General features: G+C 39.0%; 3 protein-coding genes across 4 annotated transcripts in view; 1 reads left to right on the forward strand and 2 right to left on the reverse strand.

Annotated features, from left to right (window-relative positions):
• Positions 1-10,179, reverse strand: part of LOC141434971 (uncharacterized) — a 205,927-nt gene extending 195,748 nt beyond the window's left edge. Inside the window, exon 1 of the mRNA XM_074097467.1 lies at positions 10,031-10,179. The gene's annotated coding sequence lies outside the window, so the exon portion shown is untranslated. The remainder of the gene's footprint in view (positions 1-10,030) is intronic.
• Positions 1-20,797, forward strand: part of LOC141434868 (alpha-N-acetylgalactosaminidase-like) — a 544,783-nt gene that overhangs the window by 332,366 nt on the left and 191,620 nt on the right. The gene's annotated exons all lie outside the window — the stretch shown is intronic.
• LOC141434616 (uncharacterized) lies at positions 17,186-18,532 on the reverse strand. Of its 2 annotated transcripts, none has more exons than XM_074097042.1 (2): positions 18,437-18,532; positions 17,186-18,049 (listed from the first exon to the last, which is right to left on the reverse strand). In XM_074097042.1, exon 2 carries the CDS (start codon positions 18,033-18,035, stop codon positions 17,280-17,282), a length of 756 nt encoding a protein of 251 aa, XP_073953143.1. In that variant the 5' UTR covers positions 18,036-18,049; positions 18,437-18,532; the 3' UTR covers positions 17,186-17,279. The 2 variants fall into 2 exon arrangements, with proteins under 2 accessions (XP_073953143.1, XP_073953144.1); XM_074097043.1 differs by lacking the exon at positions 18,437-18,532 and adding an exon at positions 18,337-18,418.

A 20,797-nucleotide genomic window follows, 5' to 3' on the forward strand; every position in this document is an offset into this window, starting at 1 on the left:
GCTGCTTATAACACAATACGTCTTGTACGACCCTTGCCCTTTAGCCGCGATAACGAAGAAAAACGCCTAAACAACTGGAAGATAACAAACGCTTTGGACTAAGGGGATTCTCTTACTTTCGTTAAACAGTTACTTATTATGTTAAGTGTTTAATAAATAAGATGTCTAAGGAGGTCTACTCTGCTTATAGGTTTCAATAATTTGCATAGATTAAGAAAAAGACTGTAAACACGCGTAAATCACGATCATAAATCGGTTAGGCACTAAAATTAGGGAATAAATTATTTTCAGAAAAAATATAATATATTTAAATCAAATAGTTTCACCCCCGTGGAAGAATTAAAAGAAGGCTACTTCTTTACCGCGTGAAAATTTTGAGAAATGCCTTCTTAGTACCTCTACGATACTTAAGGTACTCTAGCTTTTTTGGTTTAGGTCTGTTTTATCTGAACGCTTTCGGATTAACGAAACTTGAGAAAAAAATAATTGTACAAAGACAATTTATGTGACAAAACATTTTGTTCAATATTTTGGCGTATAAAACGCATAAGTATGCGACATTTCCCACGCAGGCCCAGTGCGGATTGGGAACTTCACACGCACCATTGAATTGCTTCGCAGGTTTGTGCAGGTTTCCTCACGATGTTTTCCTTCGCCGTAGCTTCACTATGGCCCAAGCCCTCTTGTTCTGAGAGGAGGCCTGTGCCCAGCAGTGGGACGTATATAGGCTGGGATGATGATGATGATGCGACATTTTGCCGCATAATTCAGTAAAGAAACGGTCCGAGCGATGTCATTACTGCGAAGCATTATTTCGCGACGTGACAGTTCAAGTTACTCTTCATTCCGCTGCTATTATTTTTCAGTTGAATAAATAACAATAACGAGAGAATAAGAAGCATCTTGCATTGAATGAAACAAGTTGCGGCAACAATTTTTCCAGAGACATTGAACAATAGAGTTCGCTAAAGGCGTTAATAATAAATGCGGGAACGTGAAAAACATTTCAATTTATGTTCTCTTGCAATGGAGTGAGGAAAAAGGCTCTGAAATAAAGCTCCACACACCTATGTATACAACTGTAATATAACTTTAAGGCCTCATTTGTTTGCTATATATGCTGGGTAATGTGAGGGCTATAAAAGGTTGCTATAAAGGTATGCAAGTGTCATGGCTAAAAGGTTTGACAACCTCCGAGTCTCTAAATGAGAATGTGGTACTGGCCAGTAAAATGTATGCAGCGCTTAAATGACAATAAATAAACAGCAGGGTTTTTGACAAGTTTTTGAGATTCGATTTGTAGCATTCGAAAATGGCGGATGTAGAAAATATCTAATTTTGCTATTTCTGTTTCTTTGGCTAGTTGAAGTTTTATGCGGCGATTAACCTTAACAGTAAACAGTGATCACAAAATTCTGTATTGCTCTCGTGTCTGGCATTTTTTAATGCGCAAGTTGTCTCCACGTGGTTTCTGGAATTTTACTATCAAGTTGCAAAAACTACAATCACCGTACAACGTCTCTCTCAAAGAGAGTTTACCTTGCCACTGGCGAAATTGTCCTATTAATTAGGATAGAAAAGCCATATTTTAATAGAGAAGAAGGGTTTTTGAAAGTTGTGTAGCAATCACGTAGCCAATTTTGTGGGATTTATTTGGCAATTTATTAATTTTGTTTGGCAATTCTATAGAACTATTAGCTGTTGCCCGCGACTCCTTCCGCGTAAGTATGAAAAATAGTTTACGTCCTATTCTCAGACCTAAATAATATACACAATAAAACTCATAAAAGTCGTTTCGAAGGAGTTTGGATTCAAACACTGTGACACAGAATTTTATATATTAGATAGATTAAGTCGTGAAGTGATAGAGTTCAAAACTGGATTACTTTCAGGTAAATGTGCCTGTTTTGTGAAACTACTTATTTATTCTTAATTTATTTGTTTATTGCTCCCTCAAGTATCTTGAAAAGGTGTCGATTTCATTAATAATTTTAACTCTACAGAAATCTTTATAATTATTTAAGTATTTTACACTCAAGTAATGAAATTAAAATTAAATTTAAGAAACGTTATTGTAGACGTCTTAAAAAACTCTCTCAGGTTTATTTAAATAGGTACTTTCATTTGGGAAGTAACAAAGAGAGTCTTGGAGAGCTTTGGAGAAATACTAATCTACTAGCTATGTACCACATTTATAGGTATAAGAAGATAGATTGTAGATTAAAAGTATATCATACTGCGTGTTTTGACAGAACACACAAACAATACAAAGGCTCTTTATTGTACACCAGAAATAGTAAGCGATACAGAACAATTACAAGGTAAGCAGGCGGCCTTATCGCTTAAGAGCGATCTCTTCTAGGCAACCTTTTTTACAGAAAGAAGGAAGGACTAGTTTACAACAGGTGATGCATCAAAAGTAGATCAGAAAATTATAACGTAACCGAAATACATCTACGAATGCATACATAATTATATCGTACATATAATACTTACACGTCTAAAATAAATATAGGCAGTGAGATAAACAGCAACAAATAAATAAATAAATTACTTAATGCTAATGTCAAGATCCTTGTATTATGGGTATGATTATGGAGTGGCAATAAAGTTCGCATCTCGCCATCAGATTGTAAATTTTATTAACTCCCATTTACCATATTTTTGCTGCGTTATAGATATTATGCATCGCCTATAATGATTATTGTATGTGTTGGCGAAATGAATAAATTACTATATAATAGGTACACTTTTACCAATCAACTATATGACAAAAACATAGAATTATAGCTGAAAGTTCTTTGTCTTTTATAATTATTATGTAATGTTTACTTATTACAGAAGTGTGTTATTTTAAGCATTGGTTTCCTGCAAAATGTAACGATTACTCTTTGATAATTTAACATGACTTTAACCAATAAATTGGCTCTTTGTGTACTGAACTGATACATACAATGCTATAACAGTAACCCTTAAGACATTGTTTCTTAAACTGGGGTCCATGGACCCCTTAGGGGTCCGTAGCAGTATATCAGGGGTTCGCAGTAACTCAGTCTGTAAACATATTTATTGACTAGAAAATTGTGTAGTAAACTGGACGAGGCGCGTTTTCGTTGTGATGGCGAATTTATTATTATTCAATACGTAATCACTGCGCTTGGTTTTATTTTTTATTAATAAAATAAGGTTTTTTTTTCATTTTCAATAATATTTTTGACAGGGGTCCGTGGAGTTGTTTAAATTGTGAAAGTGGTCCGTGACTGCAAAAAGTTTAAGAAACCCTGCCCTAAGATCTAAAAGAATATCCCATATTCATGAACGGATTAGTAGACCTATTCATTTATATACACAAATTTAATGCCATCGATCTTAATAAGATAAGTAAATTCAACTTAAGTATGTAAAGCCCCTCGGGAGAGCGAGTCAAGCGCATACGGACATAACAAATATTAATGACCTCGGAAACGATCGAAATTTAACTCGGTTACATCCGGGTATAAATTTATTTTCGGATGGGGGCATAATTTTAGACATACATACATAAATTATGGCGTACAGATAGACTTTAAAGTTTAAACTTATATTTTGAGAAATGTAACCTAACCTAACGCGTGATCACAATTATACTCGAAATTCCTATTTGTCGAGTAAAAAGCGATGGTTAAAGGATTACGAGGCAATGTAATTAAATGGACGAGAAATCTGCAACGCGAAAACTGTATACGTAGACTTACAGCATAAATAGTTTGAAGCAATTTTATAGACTTTCTGCTATCCTGTTTACTTCTTTTATTTTCATCTGCGTTGCCAAGGCCATGAGCTCAGTTTGATGTGCAATGCCCATGTGGATTAGCTTACTAAAATAACGATTTCATACACAAAACAGGGCTAAGAGAGTGAGACAATAAGATTCAGTATCAGTGAGATAGAACCTCGCTACGATTAAGTAGGCACAAGAATTGTTGTAAGGGACAAAATCGTAGATATAGTAGATATACAGATGCTGGTAATGCGATTAAGGATTTGGATTCCTCTTAGTTCAGAATAACAACTGACTCAATAATGTGTTTACTACACCCGAAACAGCAAATAAACATGACACACCTACACACTAACTAAACATAAACCACGACAAAAATATGGCGCCGTTTATAAATATTGGATATTTTCGCATCACCATGGCAACGCAGCGCGGAAATCAAAAGATTTGCGGATAAATAATAAATGCCGCGTCAAAGAACTGCGGAACGAAAAGGGATAATAACAAATGTATAAACTGTAATAATATAGTCCTTCTTATGCCTTACTGGCCATGCGTGGCCATGAATTATTAAGTAAATTACTGCGCTTTGTATGGTGCAGTGTGAGTTTCTTTCGCGTGGAAGCACTTGCTAATGTAAATGTCAAACTAAGTTTTTTTCGAATATGTGCCATGGAATAAAACAATGAAACAAATCAACGGTCAAAAATATCAGTAGGTGACAGATAGAAACGTCAGTATTGTAATGTACAGTACAGAGAATATTAACTGTCTGCAACTGTACCCTCTTAAAATATTCTTTGTAGCAATTTTTTGGTATGAGTATCTTCAACAACTCCGCAGTGGTTTTTATGATTTTTTAAATTGTAATTGACAAATGTTTTCTTATTGATCGATGTTCAAAATGCACCACGTCAAAGACATGGCCACCGAAAAAGAAAATTGTAATAGTAATTATTCTGACGACAAACCTTTAACCTCTACATCTATGTCTGGACAAACAAATCTTACAATTTGCTGAAACATTTCAAAATGATTTCATAACACCTTATATAAAGTTAATAGTTAAAGTAAAATAGCAATAAAATGCAGACACACATGCATAACAGCGAAACCCAGCCAATCGCACGTTATTAAGCCACGAAACTTTTCTCATTAGACTGCAGCGCCCCGCTGCGAACGAAGCAGGAACCGTTAGTGTTCGAAACACGCATCGAGAACAAATGTCAGAAACCTGGAGGGCTACTACTCGTACTACTACCCCAGGTCTTTTTGCAGGTGGTAGGACCTTATGTAAGGTCCGCCCGGAATGCTACCACCATCTTGCTCGCTAATCCTGCCGTGAAGCAGCAGTGCTTGCACTGTTGTGTTTCGGCGTGGGGAGTAAGACAGCCGGTGAAATGACTGGCACTTGAGGTATCCCATCTTAGGCCTCTAGGTTGGCAACGCATCTGCAATACCCCGGGGTGTTGCAGATGTTTATGGGCGGTGGTGATCTCTTACCATCAGTAGACCCACTTACTCGTTTGCCAAAAAGGCTGGCACTTACGTCTCGCAAAGTTTAGGAATAACAGTCCAGAGAGGTAATGCTGCCAGTGTCTTGGGGTCAATGCCCGAGGCCGAAAATTTGGATGACATTTTTATTTTGTAACATTAGTTTAGTTTAGGTATATATAGTTTTAGTTTTGGATGTTAGACAGTATAAGTAGATTACGTATTCTCATTAAAAATCTACTTTCACGTGATATTTATACATTTCTTAATATAATATGTAGCTCATCACGATTTAGAAGAGAATGAAGAAAGAAAGAAAATACATTTATTTAAAATTACAATTATTTAAAAAATCCACTGTTTGATTTTACTGGCATATTTTAGTCCTTTAACTGATTTCCGATAATCTGCAACAATGTTTTATAATACTGCACAGTTAACGAGAAATCATCTTTCATATATCACCCTATTAAGCTGACGTCAATAAAACAAAACAAACATTTGCCGACCATTTGTAACCCCCGACGCAAAAAGAGGGGTGTTATAAGTTTGACCGCTATTTGTGTCTGTGTGTCTGTATATCTGTCTGTCTGTCTGTCTGTCTGTGTCACCGTAACTCTTAAACGGGTGGACCGATTTGAATGCGGTTTTTTTATTTGAAAGCAGGTTTTCTAGCTATGGTTCTTAGACATGTTTTATCAAAATCGGTTCATCCGTTTTTGAGATATTGAACTTTGAAGTGACAAAGTCGGGGGTTTTCCGACTTTTTGTTGGTTAGATTATAATAAATTATTGATATCGGTTAACCGTTGAGGGAGAAAAGTCCTCGAGTGGCGACCACGAACCGGAAGACGAAGCGTTGGCAGGCCTCCCACCAGGTCATTCAATAATATTGTAAATATGTTTAAAAGATATATACCTCTTTTGAACATGAAACTACCGTGAGACTCACTCATATTAAATGATATTGTAACGGATAACTCACGTCTTAAACCGAGTTTAGCTCGAAATGTTTCGGGCTATTTCGTAGCCCTTCTTCTCAGGAGCACGCGACTAGGCGGCTGCCGCAACACGCACACTACGCGCCACCGCTCTGCTCGCGCGACTGCCCGACGAAACTAACACCGGCGCACAACTACCCGCATTTTTATCGTCTAATGTAGGGTAGCACACAACACTAACAACATCGCTCCGTAACGGCACGTTCACACCAACCGATGACGCAGCACGAGTATTTAAAACTGTTTTCCAACTCGGGGGTACCGACCAACCGCAATCCCGGTTAAAATTCGGATGACGACTAATCTCAATAAAACATGTCGAGCTAAACTCGGTTTAAGACGTGAGTTATCCGTTACAATATCATTTAATATAATATATACCTCGTTGAGTTTCTTGCCGGATTCTTCTCAATAGAGGTTTTTCCGAACCGGTGGTAGATTTTTTTTGACATTCATAAGTGCTTGTTATAGCCTTAATTGAATAAAGATACTTTGAGGTGGACTGACGACATCGTGAGAGTTGCGAGATACCGGTGGATGCAAGTGGCGAGTTGTCGTTCATTGTGGCGTTCTAAGGGGGAGGCCTTTGTTCAGCAGTGGATGTCTTCCGGCTGATGATGATAATGATGATGATGAACATATCAAAGAGTTTAGCTGTGGTGAATTTTTCCCCTTTTTTGCATGTTTTGACGAGCTCTTGGATGGCAATGCCTATCATGTAATCGTTGTATAATATTTACGGCAACTATAGGTATTTAATCGGCGAATGAGAGACGATATCTTTAATTAGTTGATTATACAATTATTATATATGAACTAAAACAATTACATTGCTCACCCGCGACCTTATGATAGCTACTTTTATGCAAGATATGCATGTTCATGCAGTTCCTCCATCTCCACACTGTATGAACACACACAAATCATATAAACCCATATATCGCCACCACCACACTACACTGACGCGTTTCGAACTCAACCAGAGCTCATCTTCAGTGCAATACAACCGCACACCATGCTACCAGATGTTCGACAGGTGTGTCTTACAGTGTGGAGGTGGAGGAACTGCATGAACACGCATATCTTGCAAAAACATAGCTATCATAAGGTCGCAGGTGAGCAAAATAATTGTTTTAGTTCATTTATATACCTCCGCAAAGTAACGCCTGATTCAATAAATTATTCGATTATCTAAGTATAATCTCTTTTTTTGTCAGTTTTCTTTTGTGAGTAAATTCAAATTGCTCAAATATCCGCACGATGACATTTTCAGTCTTTAATCCTTATCACTAGTAGTCTTCTCTCTTCTGTGGATTTACTTAGTGTTATCTTTAATCTACTACCCATTGTACAGTTGTTTGCTATCCCTAAAATAAATAAGTAAATATTAAAATCTATGTACAGTTTTTTACAACTGAAAGTTTTAATTCTGTACAAAAATGTATGAAAGAATGCAGTTAGTTGTAGCCATAGTACGAGTATTTACGACACGAAAACAAAGTTAAAAAACAACACAAACTGCACGATATGTTTGGCAGAAAACTTTACGACAAACTAGCGACAAACACAATCGGATGTCGCGTTTTGTAGCATAAAATAGCGCTGCAGAATTCGACATCTTTTTACAAAGCGACTCGAAAACCAAGGAAATAAGGAAATCGGTGGAAACGCTGCGGGACGCGACTTACGTAAATAAAGCTTTGTGCAACGCGATATATTTAGAGAATGTGGTGTTTGTAATGGTGAATTACATTTTTGTCAGACGTTTTGATGTAAATTCTGTAGATATCATAAATATTGTGTATTAGATGAAATTATAATAATGTAGTTAGCCACAATTACAAATAGTACATTTAATAAGGTAAATGTCCGAGTGCTCGACACGCATATGATTAAAGATGCCAACTATTGGGACAGTGACGAGCACTCGTGCGTTTACCTTACCAAGTGAAATTTAAATAAACACCATTCACAAGCATTCCGCTCGAGGTATCGTTGTAGCCCCAGTGTCGGCAAAAAATGAGTAGCAATCAGCCACATCCTTAACTTTCGGGTAAAGGAGGGACTTAATTAAGTAAAATTAATATTATTCTGCGTATGATCCCTAAGTACCATTAATAACAAGTTAATCTGTCGTACGTAATGGTGTTCCTACGAGTTCCTAACTTCCTCATTACGATCCATTACCAGTGGTGTAAGAATATGATATTCTATTCCGTAATCAACATAATATGTATATTATAGGATTACTTGTATTAATATAGCTAAGAACTTTTCGGTTAGTGCTAGCGGTAACAAATCGTATAAGAAAATAATTAATTTGTTTGTACATTTTTCACAAGCCTTTGCCAGCGACTTTGTGTGCGTTGAATTCGGTTACTAGTCTAAGTGATAGACTGATAGGCCATCTTAACACAAAATACCTACAAAGTCATTCAGCTGTTTATGCGTAATTCAGTAACAAACAAACCTACAAACTGACAAACCTTCACGTTTAAATATTGGCTAATATAAATAGTTATGATACAGTAGGACTGTACGTAAAATCAACAAAAACAAATACCTGACAGAAGTAAGCTCTTGGGCGTTACTTGATTCTAAGAATCAAGTCCAAAATCACATTGTTTCAAAGATGGATTTCCGTTCTGTCCGCTCAATTAGTTTTTAAAATGCGAGTGAAAAACACTTGTACACATTTAATTTGCCTGGAATTAATTGCAATAAAAGTTTATTATTAGCTGCTGGGGATATTTCAAACGATAGCTAGTTGAATAGACTCTTCAGCGTTGTACCAAAAAATATGAACGTACTTATACGATTTTATATTTTTTAGAAACAGATATGAAAATCATGGAAATGAAAGATTGAAAACTAGTTATACGAAAGCAATAAAAATTCAAATTTAAAGTGTTTAAATCTTCTAGTTTTATTATAGTTACAAGCATGTGTTAGTACATTTTAGTCCCAAAAATCACATTGCAATCTCTCCTGCACGCTGATTCGTACTCAACTCGACTCGAATCACTGCATAATGCTTGTCTTTATCAAAGCATGGTGGGTATGAGTACCTTACAATCAATCGACATTAGAGGCCCGGGACATTGTTGGCGGCTATACAAAGCGGCTTTTGTCGCGCCGCGTCGCGGAAACGTCGCCCTGATATCGCGGGTTACTAGCCTACTCTAAATTATTACGATTTTACTTTTCCTCCTCCAAACAATTACGTATTTGTTTTCATAAGTGGTTACCCCGTAACCATTGGCTGACGGAATGTACATTCCGCATTTTGAGACGGCTTTTAACGAAGATATCGAATTTTAAGGAGACACGGTAAAAAAATTCTTATTTTAGATTCCTTTTGACGAATATTCGAGAGAATACAAAACAGGCTCGCGTTCATAGTTAATGTATTTGATACTTGATCTCTGACCTTTTACCTTTCGATTGGCTTTAAAGTGCCGGCGTTTGGGAGATCGAGTGACACCGGTGGCAGGTGGTGTCGAGAGCTGGTGGGATCGATCTGGTGTTGAAATAGGTCAGGTTAGGCGGCAGCAGCCGTCGCCACGAGGCGCCGCGCTCCACAAGTCGTCCATTGCGGCGTGGCGCCGGCAGCGCGGTCACCCGCAAACCTCGTCAACATTTTGACCGAATTCTATTACTGTACCATTCGTAAATAATGTAGCAGCGTTTACATCGCCGTCTAATATCGATCTTGTGACGCGGACTCCATCGATTTCACATTAAACTACAAAGTTTCCAGGGGTAAAGTGCTCACCTGTGATCACGTTCGCGGTAGAGAACTTGTTTCATGTTAGTCCAAAGAGTGGGGGTCGGTTAGACGGGCTTTGTGTCGCACGCGACGGCGGGTTGCGGCGCGCGCATGGTCCCCGGCTCGGCGGGCGCGGCGGGCGCGGCGGGCGCGGCGCAGCGGTCGCGGCGGCGTGCGTTCGGCGCGGGGCGCGGCGTGGACTGCCGGGCCGCCGCGCCGCCGCCGCGCACCCGCCGCGCTGCCCTAAATTCGCGTTACAGCCGCCGCACAATAATTGTCGTACAGCTGCAGCCGCGACGGCCGCCTATCGATTCGCTCCGTAACGTGCACGTTTCGTGAAAGTAAAAAGTTAACTCGATCGAATACAATGCGGTCAGAGCTGTTTCCTATGGGAAACGGTAGCGTTTTCTAGGTCACAAATCGCTATCAAACTTTTTTATTGATTTTTCTTTAGTCAACAAGTTTAATAAACTGATTAACCTTAACTATGTATGCGGGAAACAGAGGAGACAAATTTGTTCTCCCAACTCCAGTTTAGGCGCTCGAAGTTTAATCCGCATGAAGGCGATTTTGTGGGAAAATAAAGTTGACAGTAGCTTTGCTACGAATGGCGTGACGGGGGCGCATCGCGCTACGCCGCTACGTGCTACGCGCGGGTGCTACGGACATGCTACGAGCCATCTGCTGCGGTTGCGACCTTATGCATGCAGCGCGTTAGTCTTAGAGCGGCAAAACTGAATAAAATGAAAAATGCTATTTTAAACCGACGCTGTTTTATTTTTGTTCTTTTGATTTGTTTTAACACGGTGAAATTACCGGCACTTGAGGTATCTTAGGCCTCTAGGTTGACAACGCATCTGCAATACTCCTGGTGTTGCAGATGTTTATGGGCGGTGGTGATCTCTTACCATCAGGAGACCCACTTGCTCGTTTGCCAACCAGTCGAACAAAAAAAACACGTCTTTCGCCTTTTATTTCTTTTAACGTCTATACACGCGTGTTTGGGTTTCAAATATTTTTATTGACTCCTTGTAATGCACTTACTTCTTAAATAAATAAATATATAAACTTGTATAATATTATACATAGTAGTACATCGTGCATACGAGTATTTGGTAGGTACCCATAAACATATTGTTCTTTATTGTTATGACATAAAATTAATGCTGATAGAAATAAATCAGGATAGTTTTATAACATTTCTAGAAAAGTCAGTTTCAAAAAAGTATCAAAAGATCAATATCAATCAAACAATGGGTGGTGAAACAGCCCTTTAAGTCGTAAACCTTGTTTTTATAATTTGATTTATAATTAGATTCGATAAAATCTTTAAATATTAAGATTACAGTTTAAGCGGAAGATTTTTTTTGTTATTAAGTAGGTATTAAAATAAACAGATTAAATTGTTTTTTTTTTCATACTTAAACGTAACGAAACTAAAAATTGGGGTTCGTAGGCAAAATATTACATCTCGTTTATAATTTGAATAAAGTTATAAACTTCATAAAACAAAAATAAATATAATACAAATATATATGTAAATATACCCCAAGCATCTTTTCACCCTGACGTTGCAAATAATTCCAGTCAAAAACCATAAACAAAAGCTGGAGACATTTCCTCCAGACACTTTGTTTTATGCTCTTATCCTTAGTTCAATACAGTTTCAAACTTAAACTGTACAAAGAAACTCTCGAAAAATTCATTTGTAAAGGTGTCCTTAAATTAGTCTTTTTAACGAAGAGTCCCTTGGGTGAGCTGTCAGGGTATCTCGAGAGATGCTCTTAATTAAAAAATCCGTTGACAGCTATCCTTGGTTCAGTAAAGAACGTTCCGCGACTCACGTGCGAAATTGAACTTTACAGTTAGTAAGTTCAGGGTTAAATCTTAATTTAACAAGTTAGTTATTTTGTTTGGAAGCGACATACGAACATACGTGCAGACACAAAGACACGCGAATAACTTCATGTCAAACTTTCATTACCCTTCTTTTGTCGGGGGTCAAATATGGCGATTGTGCCAACCACATGCAGTGGTTGACCCACAGACTATACTTAAAGACTAGAATAGTTGTTGATTGCTTAATAACAATATCTCTTGTCCGGGTGAGCGGTTAGTTCCAATGGAGTGCCGAAAGTTTCTCGATGAGGGCTACGGTATAGATGTCGCTAGCGTCACTGCTTAAGTGGCTAAATAAGAAACAAACAAGCTGAGATATGTGGTGCATAGGGGAAATTCGTGTCTGTACCGTTGTCCAGCAGTGGTGTAGCGGTATAGCACGTGGCACGGAATGCCGAGGACCTGGGTTCGATTCCCAGTGCTGGTCTTATTTTTCTGGTTTTTCTGTGCATCTATATTTCAGTTTTTATTTTTAATTTAGAATAGTTGTCGCAATAGCTAAGGGTGATGTCGGCGAAATAACTTTTTGAGACATTCAGTAGTAAAGTACCGTACCGTAGTATGTATAACGGGAACCCTAAAAAAAGGTTGAAGTCTACTAGAAGTAGGCTCGTGTTCAGCCTTCCTAAAATTTGCACAAAGTGTTTCAAATACATGTGTTATTCAAATTTATTGAGTGAATGGACTACTGGACATGCGTGCCTTAATTTAGACCACGTCTTCAGTTACTATCAGACATGATGATTTCTAGCCGGAGTTTGGGGTGTTCCATCACATCAGGAAATGAGGATGAAAAATATCTAAATACACTGAGCGGTAATTTTGTACGAAGAGTGGGCCAAGTTTTGTGCTGCAGTATAGTTTTGTACATCTCTTGTTTTTTGTCTTTTACAGCGCATAAATTTTTACTTATATAACGCTAATTTTTTATTGGTAGGTAAATAAATAAGCAATCAAACGCGTCAAGGTTATTTTTAAATAAGAAGTTACTTGAGGTTGACCCGTAGGCGCCACAGTTTTCTGAGACTCGGTAGTACACGGAGCGACAAGCTAGCAAATAACACCCGTGCTAGCTGTGGTTGACCACCAGCACCGCTGTGATAGCGTGATCAGGTCGCGTGCCGGCAATGCGTGCGCCGAATGCTTTGTTTGCTGCTTGAAAAAAACTATTAAAACCGGCTAATGTACGCGTTCAATGCTAATAGAATAATGTGTATAACTCTCGGTGACCCCAACACCTTATTAAGTATCTCGTGGAGGCATACGTTTTGAAGAGTTTGGGAAGTTATCTCTTAAATATTGGTGTGTTCCAAGCCTATTCACCACAAAGGATTTCTCCACGGGATTGATTCAGAAATGAGGAGATACGTGGAAGAAAGAGGGTCACCGACATATGTAACTTAGCGAATTTAGCTCGTTGAAGTGTCAATTAGCAAGCCACATAGCACGGAGAACAGATGAACGTTGGAGCCGAAAGTTCTCGAATGGAGACCGCGGATCGGCAAGCACGGCGTAGGACGTCCACCAACGAGATGGACGGATGACTTGGTCTAAGCCGCGGCTTCAAGTGGATACAGGCTGCTTCTAACTGAAGCAACTGGAGGTCCACGGGGGAGGCCTAAGTCCAACAGTGGATGTCCTACGGTTGACATGATGATGATGATGAAGCTGTACTGTCGGAGCCCTTAGATTTGTTTACAGATTTTTAGATAAGTTAGTACACAGGTTTCTGGTAGGTTCTGTTTCCGTATTTAAAAAAAACCATCTGCAGGTTTGGCGCTATATGGCAGAGGTTCCAGTGGTATCGTTTGATGAACATGTCGTATCTCTCTTGGCAAGTTCATAAATCCAAACTGCCGTCATTTCATGACAGGAAGAAAAAAATGCTACCAAAATCGGTTCATCGTTTAATATACGGATTGCGGATTGATAAGTTAGCATAATTATTTGTAATTATTTTGGTGTCGCCGTTTAAATTTCGATCCAACATCTAAACCGTCAAAACTAAAAAAAAAAACAGGTAATAAAAAAATCTAAACCATCGAGAACTCATAAAACTGGTTCACCACCGGCCATCATGTTATAGCTGATAAAACAGCTCGCATTAGCGCTAACCAATTTACCTAAACTTGATAAGAGTACATAAAATAAAGAGAGGCCACCATTATCACAAAACCGCAACCGAAACGCGAACGCGCGCGTTTTAGTATCTTTCGCGTTTACGACCGTACTTACACTAGTATGACAAACGAAATTCCATCTTATACTACTATAAATAAGAAACTGTGGACTTAGCTTGAGGCAGCTAACATCAAACTAATAAAGATTAAATTTGAATAGAACGCGGATGATTTTGTCGGGGGCAGTTGGGGAGATTAAACAATAATAATTATGTCCCGCTTAATATTTGATTGAAAAGATGCCGATTATATTTCACTTTCGGAGTTTAAAGTCACTGGAAACATTTAAAGTGACTAGCGCGCAATAATAATCAATAATCTTACTAATATTATAAATGCGAAAGATTGTGTGTATGTGTGTAGTTATGGTTGTTAATTATTTACGTTAAAATGGCTGGACGGGACGGATTTGGATGAAAATGGGTATGCATGTACGTACATAGGTACTTTTAACATGGACATTTAGGGGCTGTTTCACCATCCATTGATTAGTGTTAACTGACGGTTAAATGTGATGCCATCTGCGTCTATTCGAACAAAACAAATAGAGACGGCATCACACCTAACCGCCACGCCAGTTAACACTAATCAATGGATGGTGAAACAGCCCCTTAATATAACATCCCGGATTCAGTAACAGCCGGATCTCTATTATATATAAAGAATAGTGTTTATAAATTAGCCAGGAAAACAATAATTCAGTTGGTTCGATAGTTTAGAGTGCACTGATCCAGACCCCGCTCCTCCCCCAGAAGGATACAGAAGGCATTACGCTGAGCTGGAAACATTTCGCGATTGCGCAAAAAACTTGTTTTTATTTAATTGTCTATGTGTTAGGATGTCTGTTTTGTATTTTGTTGCGAATTGCGAATAAGTAAAATGTTTCTATTCTACTCCCATCATCAACATATCAGGTGTAGAATGTTCACTGCTGGATATAGGCCTCCCCACTCCCCATAGAGCTCCAGTTCCTTCGGTTGGCAGCGGCCTATATGCAGGGGATTTTGGGAAGATTTTGCCATTTTGGGGGGTTTGGGGGATTATGACCCCTGTGACCCCCCCTCCCCCCTCCTTCGGACCACGCCTGGCCTATATATCCTAATCCTAAAAAATCTATATACTAAAAAAATTGTCAAGTTCAAGTTTAGAACGTGCCCATCACTCTTGATTACCTACAGTCACTTACAGTCACTGTTGATTACGTTCCGACTAAAGTATAGCAAACGACGCACCGTTAGGAAAACGTACGTGGACCATTTAAATTTACATTTTATATCAATTTAGAATAATGAAAGTTACAGTGTATTACGTGGCCTCTCGGTCGTTGTTAAAGTTTACTACAAAATTACTCGTTAAGTTACGATGGACCGTTTAATATTGTACCCACAACAGCTTGGGGCGTCGTAGAAAAGAAAAACAAAGCTATAAATACATTACTTACACAGCGATGCATCTTCGCTGACAGTTGTTGGCTAGTTGCGCCCGGGCGACGTTCTGCGGGGTAATTGGGTAGCACAATAAAACTGATATCAAGTTTATTAACTGCCTGATTCTCCATTCGACTGTAGAGAGATATGTGGCATATTGTCTACCCTGCGTTTTATATTTATATTTGGTTATTTACTGTAGGTACTGGTTTGTGCTTTTATACGCATCATTTTATTAAATACTTAGTTATTTTTAATGCAAGGGTGGAAAGTTACTGTTTGGCGCGAGTGCTTTTATTGAAACCCGAGCAAGCGAGGATTGAACCACGAATTAACATACTCCAGCGGTTTTGTCTCAATTGCAGAATTCTTATCCCGATTTTTTTTCAAAATTTATCCATGTTCTTGTCTCCAAAAAGACGGAATTTCTAAATAAGAAGTTCAGCTTAGATATAGGGTTTGGGTTGTACGTTGATAAGTGAGTTAGCTAGGACTTCTTGCATTTCAGTATGCAAGTAGCTAAACCTATCTAAAGTTAAAATAGTGCATCGTAGAATCGCACTATCCCATTAATATTATAAATGCGAAAGTTTGTAAGTCTGTTTTGTTTGTTTGTTACCTTATCATGTCAAAACAGCTGAACCGATTTAGATGAAATTATGTTTGAATCCCAGGGAAGGACAAAGGGTAGTTTTCATCCCGGAAAATTGCTTACTTCCCGCAGGATAACGTTAAACGAATTCTACGCGAATGGAGTTGAAGGCAACCGCAAGTTAGTAATATTGACAGTGTAAACTTTTTAATTAAGGAACTTGAATAATTGAACAAAATGGAAATAAGTATTACTGTTATTATTAAATTAAATTAAATACCTACCCTATAAATTTATAATGACAAACCGCGTTTCAGGACGAGTCATGCTTTTTTTCGGATGCATTCCGAATTTCCATCATATTTCGTATTTGACAGCGACGATATTTGGACGTGTACATAGGCCGAGATGACGTGTCTAACCATTTCAGTTAAAAAAAAACATACAGACGAATTAAGAACCTCCTCCTTTTTTTAAGTCGGTTGAAAATACAGGCCAATGAGAGACGAACGGTCACACGGACAACGCAATCTTAGTACCTCATAGATTTCAGATGGCATCTTTTGGATATACGTGAAAAGGGCATTATATGTTTTGATAATTATAGTTATGTATGTATAAAAAGGCATAATATGTTTTACAATCTGCAGGTGTATAGGTACTTTATAGAGTTTATATACTCGTAGACTCTCTCACTAGCCCAGAGTACATAGTCTTTAACGACCTAAGTGACACGGCGGTTGTTGGTCGCTTGCCAGATTGCGGACCACAAACTTTATTACCACGTCAATTTAACACCACCATATTTGCATCTGGCGAGCAAGACTTAAGCTAAACTTATGTGCCGTGCCATATATTGAGTTAGGCTGTTATCTTTCGGTCTAATTGTATGAGGATTAACCTACGCTTTTTTTGGCAGGCAAGATTCGTCAACAGGAATCAGTCCTCCATTTAAATGCAGGTCTGAGGTTATACTGTATTTTCATATAACGATAACAAATGGAACACAAAAATTGTCGCTGCAATCCTAGTGCAAAAGTAGTGAAAAATTGAAACTAAGTACGATTATAAAATATTGTTATTTAGTTTTTATTAAAACAATTTCTGAAAGTTATTGTTTACATTACTCTGTTCTCTCATAGGTTTGAATAGTCGGCTTAAATGAGTTGCTGAGTGTACTGGACTCCGCTGTTAACGTAGTTCAGCAAAACGTTGACCCAGGATGAGAGGGTTTCGTACACACCGGGGTCTTGGGGTCCGTTGACGGTCAAAGAGACGGTTCCGTCGTTGAAAATCTCACCGTCTAGTTGGGGAGCGGGAGCGGGAACCTCTTCTGCAGGCTCGGGGACAATGATCTCAGGGGCGACGGGCTCAGGTAGCACGATGGGCTCGGGCACCACAACAGTCTCGATCGGCTCAGGCAATTCGATGGGTTCAGGCACGACGACAGGAGCAACAGGCTCAGGCAGTTCGATGGGTTCAGGCACGACGATAGGAGCGACAGGCTCAGGCAACTCGATGGGCTCGGGCACAACAATGGGATTAGTGGGTTCAGGCAACACAATGACTGCTGGAATCTCAGGCTCGGGAACTTCAGGAGCAACAGGCAAGTCGATGACAGCGACATCTTCGGCCTCGGCGGCAGCTTCGGCTTCGGCAGCGGTAGCGGCTTCAGCTTCTGCGATCTCAGCCAAGCCCTGCGCCGTGAAAGGGTGGAGCGGGTTGCTGGCTACAACCACCTCGCCGTCAACTACTTGCTTCACTTTCACGTCGACGATGTGTCCAATTTCCAGGGGCTCGCCGTCGGCCAGGCCATTGACGACCACCTCCACGGGCTCACCCGAGGGGTTTTCCAAAGGTGTGGGGGCGGCAAACGCCACGCCGACGAAAAAAGCCAACAGAATTAGTTTCATGGTGTTTTGCTTACCTACAACAAACGTTACTATTATTAGAGACAAAACGCCTTAAAAAGTAACGTTGCTTTAACTGAAAGAAAAACTAAGAAAGTGCAATTGAAATTGTTTTTTCTCTTGCACATAATAAGCTTGAGGTTCGCAGACTTTTATTTATTACAACTGAAGTAAAGCTTTATTTAGATGATGCAAAAGGTATCACGCGATTTGCAATACAATGCAAGCGATGATCAACGCCAGCGCGCTCAAACATCAGATACCTAATACATATAAAATATAAAAAGTATGAAAGTTTGTTTACACTCTTTATCTCGCCCTTTGTCCTTATTCTAGCGAAATAAAATATCACAGGTACGTTAATTAACTTTATGATAATTAAATATACAACGAGCTCAGCTTACCTGCGTTCTGGACGAAGGATATAAGCCGTATGCCACAAAAACAAGTTTTGTCGTAGGTAAATTTTATTGTAAGATCACCGATAATTGTTTAAGCTACGGATTTCATTAAGCCAGCACTAAAAACATTAAGCGATAATTTACAAGCTATAAAATGATAACTATTAGACTTCCTTAAAATCGATAACTTTTCTATTACCCTTTAATTATAAGATAAGGATACGCGCAGTGATGTCGCTCGTATGATGCCATTGACACATAGATACAATACATAGGTATATTAGGTAACTATGCCTCTTGAATTATAGGATTAATTATTTATTTATCTTCAATTTAACCTTTACATTAGATTACTTTTACCTCTCGAAATAATACACCATTATTTGCTCAAATCGATTGACTGAGTCCACGTGACCATAAGGCAGTTTTCTTTTCCTTACTAAGCGCATAAGAATGGTTCAGCTTTATGTTACCAAGTGTAAATCCATAAGAAATATAACAATACCTATATATTTCCTTGAGAACCATTTAAGATTGAGTCATGTACGTTTTTACTCCTTAGTTTAACAAAATCTTAGCGTTGTTTATCTATTTTATCATTATACCTAGTTCTTAAATTGTGAGAAATTAGTGTCGTTATCACAATAAAAAGTTATAATAAACCTGTGATAACTTTTGGTCTGCAGTCACGTTTAATTAGGGACCGAATTCAGATCGAATATCTATACTATCACAATTCAAAGGATTTTTTACAAGCTTTTATTTAACTTGCAATGTATGTATGTGCATGTACAGGTCAAATCTTGCAACTTAAATTTGACCCGATCGAACATTATATGCCGTAGAGTATGCATAAGTATGCTCATTCATTATAAATACTGTAAAATTTACGCGTATTTCGTATATCGCTCATGCTCGCATTAACGCGAAGAAAGGAAACACAAAGATCGAAGCACGAAGTTAAAGTTGTCATAATATGTTTGAACCTTGCAAGTAGCTGCTACCTACCGAAATAGCCACCATTCTGTTGGCTAACAAAGACTTTACTGCTTCAATTATAAAGTTCAATTCCTGTCATTTGGAATTCACGGTACGAACCATGTAAAGTGACCTCGGCTCACAACGCACCGGTAACAGATTAGCATTTTCAATATTCATAACTCCCAATCAACGCCCGGATATTACAAAAAATAACAGCCAACTATTCAAATCGCCATTGAGGAAGCGAAGGCGAAATGAATTGTGGATGGTGATTGATTCTTTGCATCTCAACAGTTCGAGTGGGCTTCGATGTTGTATATGTAGGTGATGGCAAGACAGGGTCACCAACGAGAGGGTTCTAGAAATTGCACAGCTGCCTAATCGCTCTTCTCAAAAAGAGAAGCTTACGTTGGCTAGGGCACGTGCATAGAATGGAGCACTCTCGATTACCGCGTCGTGTCATGCTCGGCGCAGTGGCCAATGCCAAGAGAAACGTCGGGAGACCTTTGCTCAGATTTAAGGACTGCGCTAAGCGAGACATGGCCGCCTTCAAAGTTGACAACCTGGACTCGGAATTGTTGGCGGAGAAACACACAGATTGGTGCGGACGTGTATTGGAGGGTCGCAGGTATTGCGATGAGGCCTGGCTCAAGGCACTTGCTGACAAGAGACAAAAACGACACCAAGGCGGTTCTGCACCAACATCCGCAGATTTATCTTGTCTGGCCTGTGGGCGAACATGGCGCTCTCGCATCGGTCTGGTCAGTCACCAAAGACGTTGTGCACAGGCGCCACGCCAAAATTCGTCTGGAACAGACGCGTAGGCCTAATGATGATGTAGATGATTTTATTATGGGCCCAGCTAAATCAGGTTTACGTTAATAATTCATAAACTTTTAAACAATGGTTACATGCTTACCAGTCATACAATACGTATATTGTATGTCGTAGCCTCCACATAAGTATCATTGTCGCCGTCAGCTTGAATCAGTCCACTGCTGGGCATAAGCCTGTCCCATGGTAGGCCACTGATTTCGATCTTCCGCCACCCGCCCACATATTTAACGTGCCATTTCCGTATGCACCAAAATTTTTGAACTCGAATATATCTCAATTCCAGAGGTCGGTTTGATTTGAAATTTGGCACTTACGAGTATACAGAGTTGGCAGACAAGGCCAGTACAGTCAGCAAAAAAGCTTGGATTCATGGATGCTAGGGCTCTTCAAGGCTAGAGTAAAATAGGCTGTTACTGAATCAGTGAGATACACCTTTGGCCTCATCTGCACTTAACATCAGGTGAGATAGGGGTCAATCATGGTCAGTTTTGTTTAAAAAAATGCATTTTAGCCCATCTCACCAACAGGCAAAGCCTAAGCACACTG

Source organism: Choristoneura fumiferana, chromosome 14 (genome assembly GCF_025370935.1).
Source record: "Choristoneura fumiferana chromosome 14, NRCan_CFum_1, whole genome shotgun sequence".
Classification (NCBI taxonomy): Eukaryota; Metazoa; Arthropoda; class Insecta; order Lepidoptera; family Tortricidae; genus Choristoneura; species Choristoneura fumiferana.

Bases quoted from the DNA above. Each gene is read 5' to 3' on its own strand.
- LOC141434616 (XM_074097042.1), bottom strand. From the start codon at position 18,035: ATGAAACTAATTCTGTTGGCTTTTTTCGTCGGCGTGGCGTTTGCCGCC.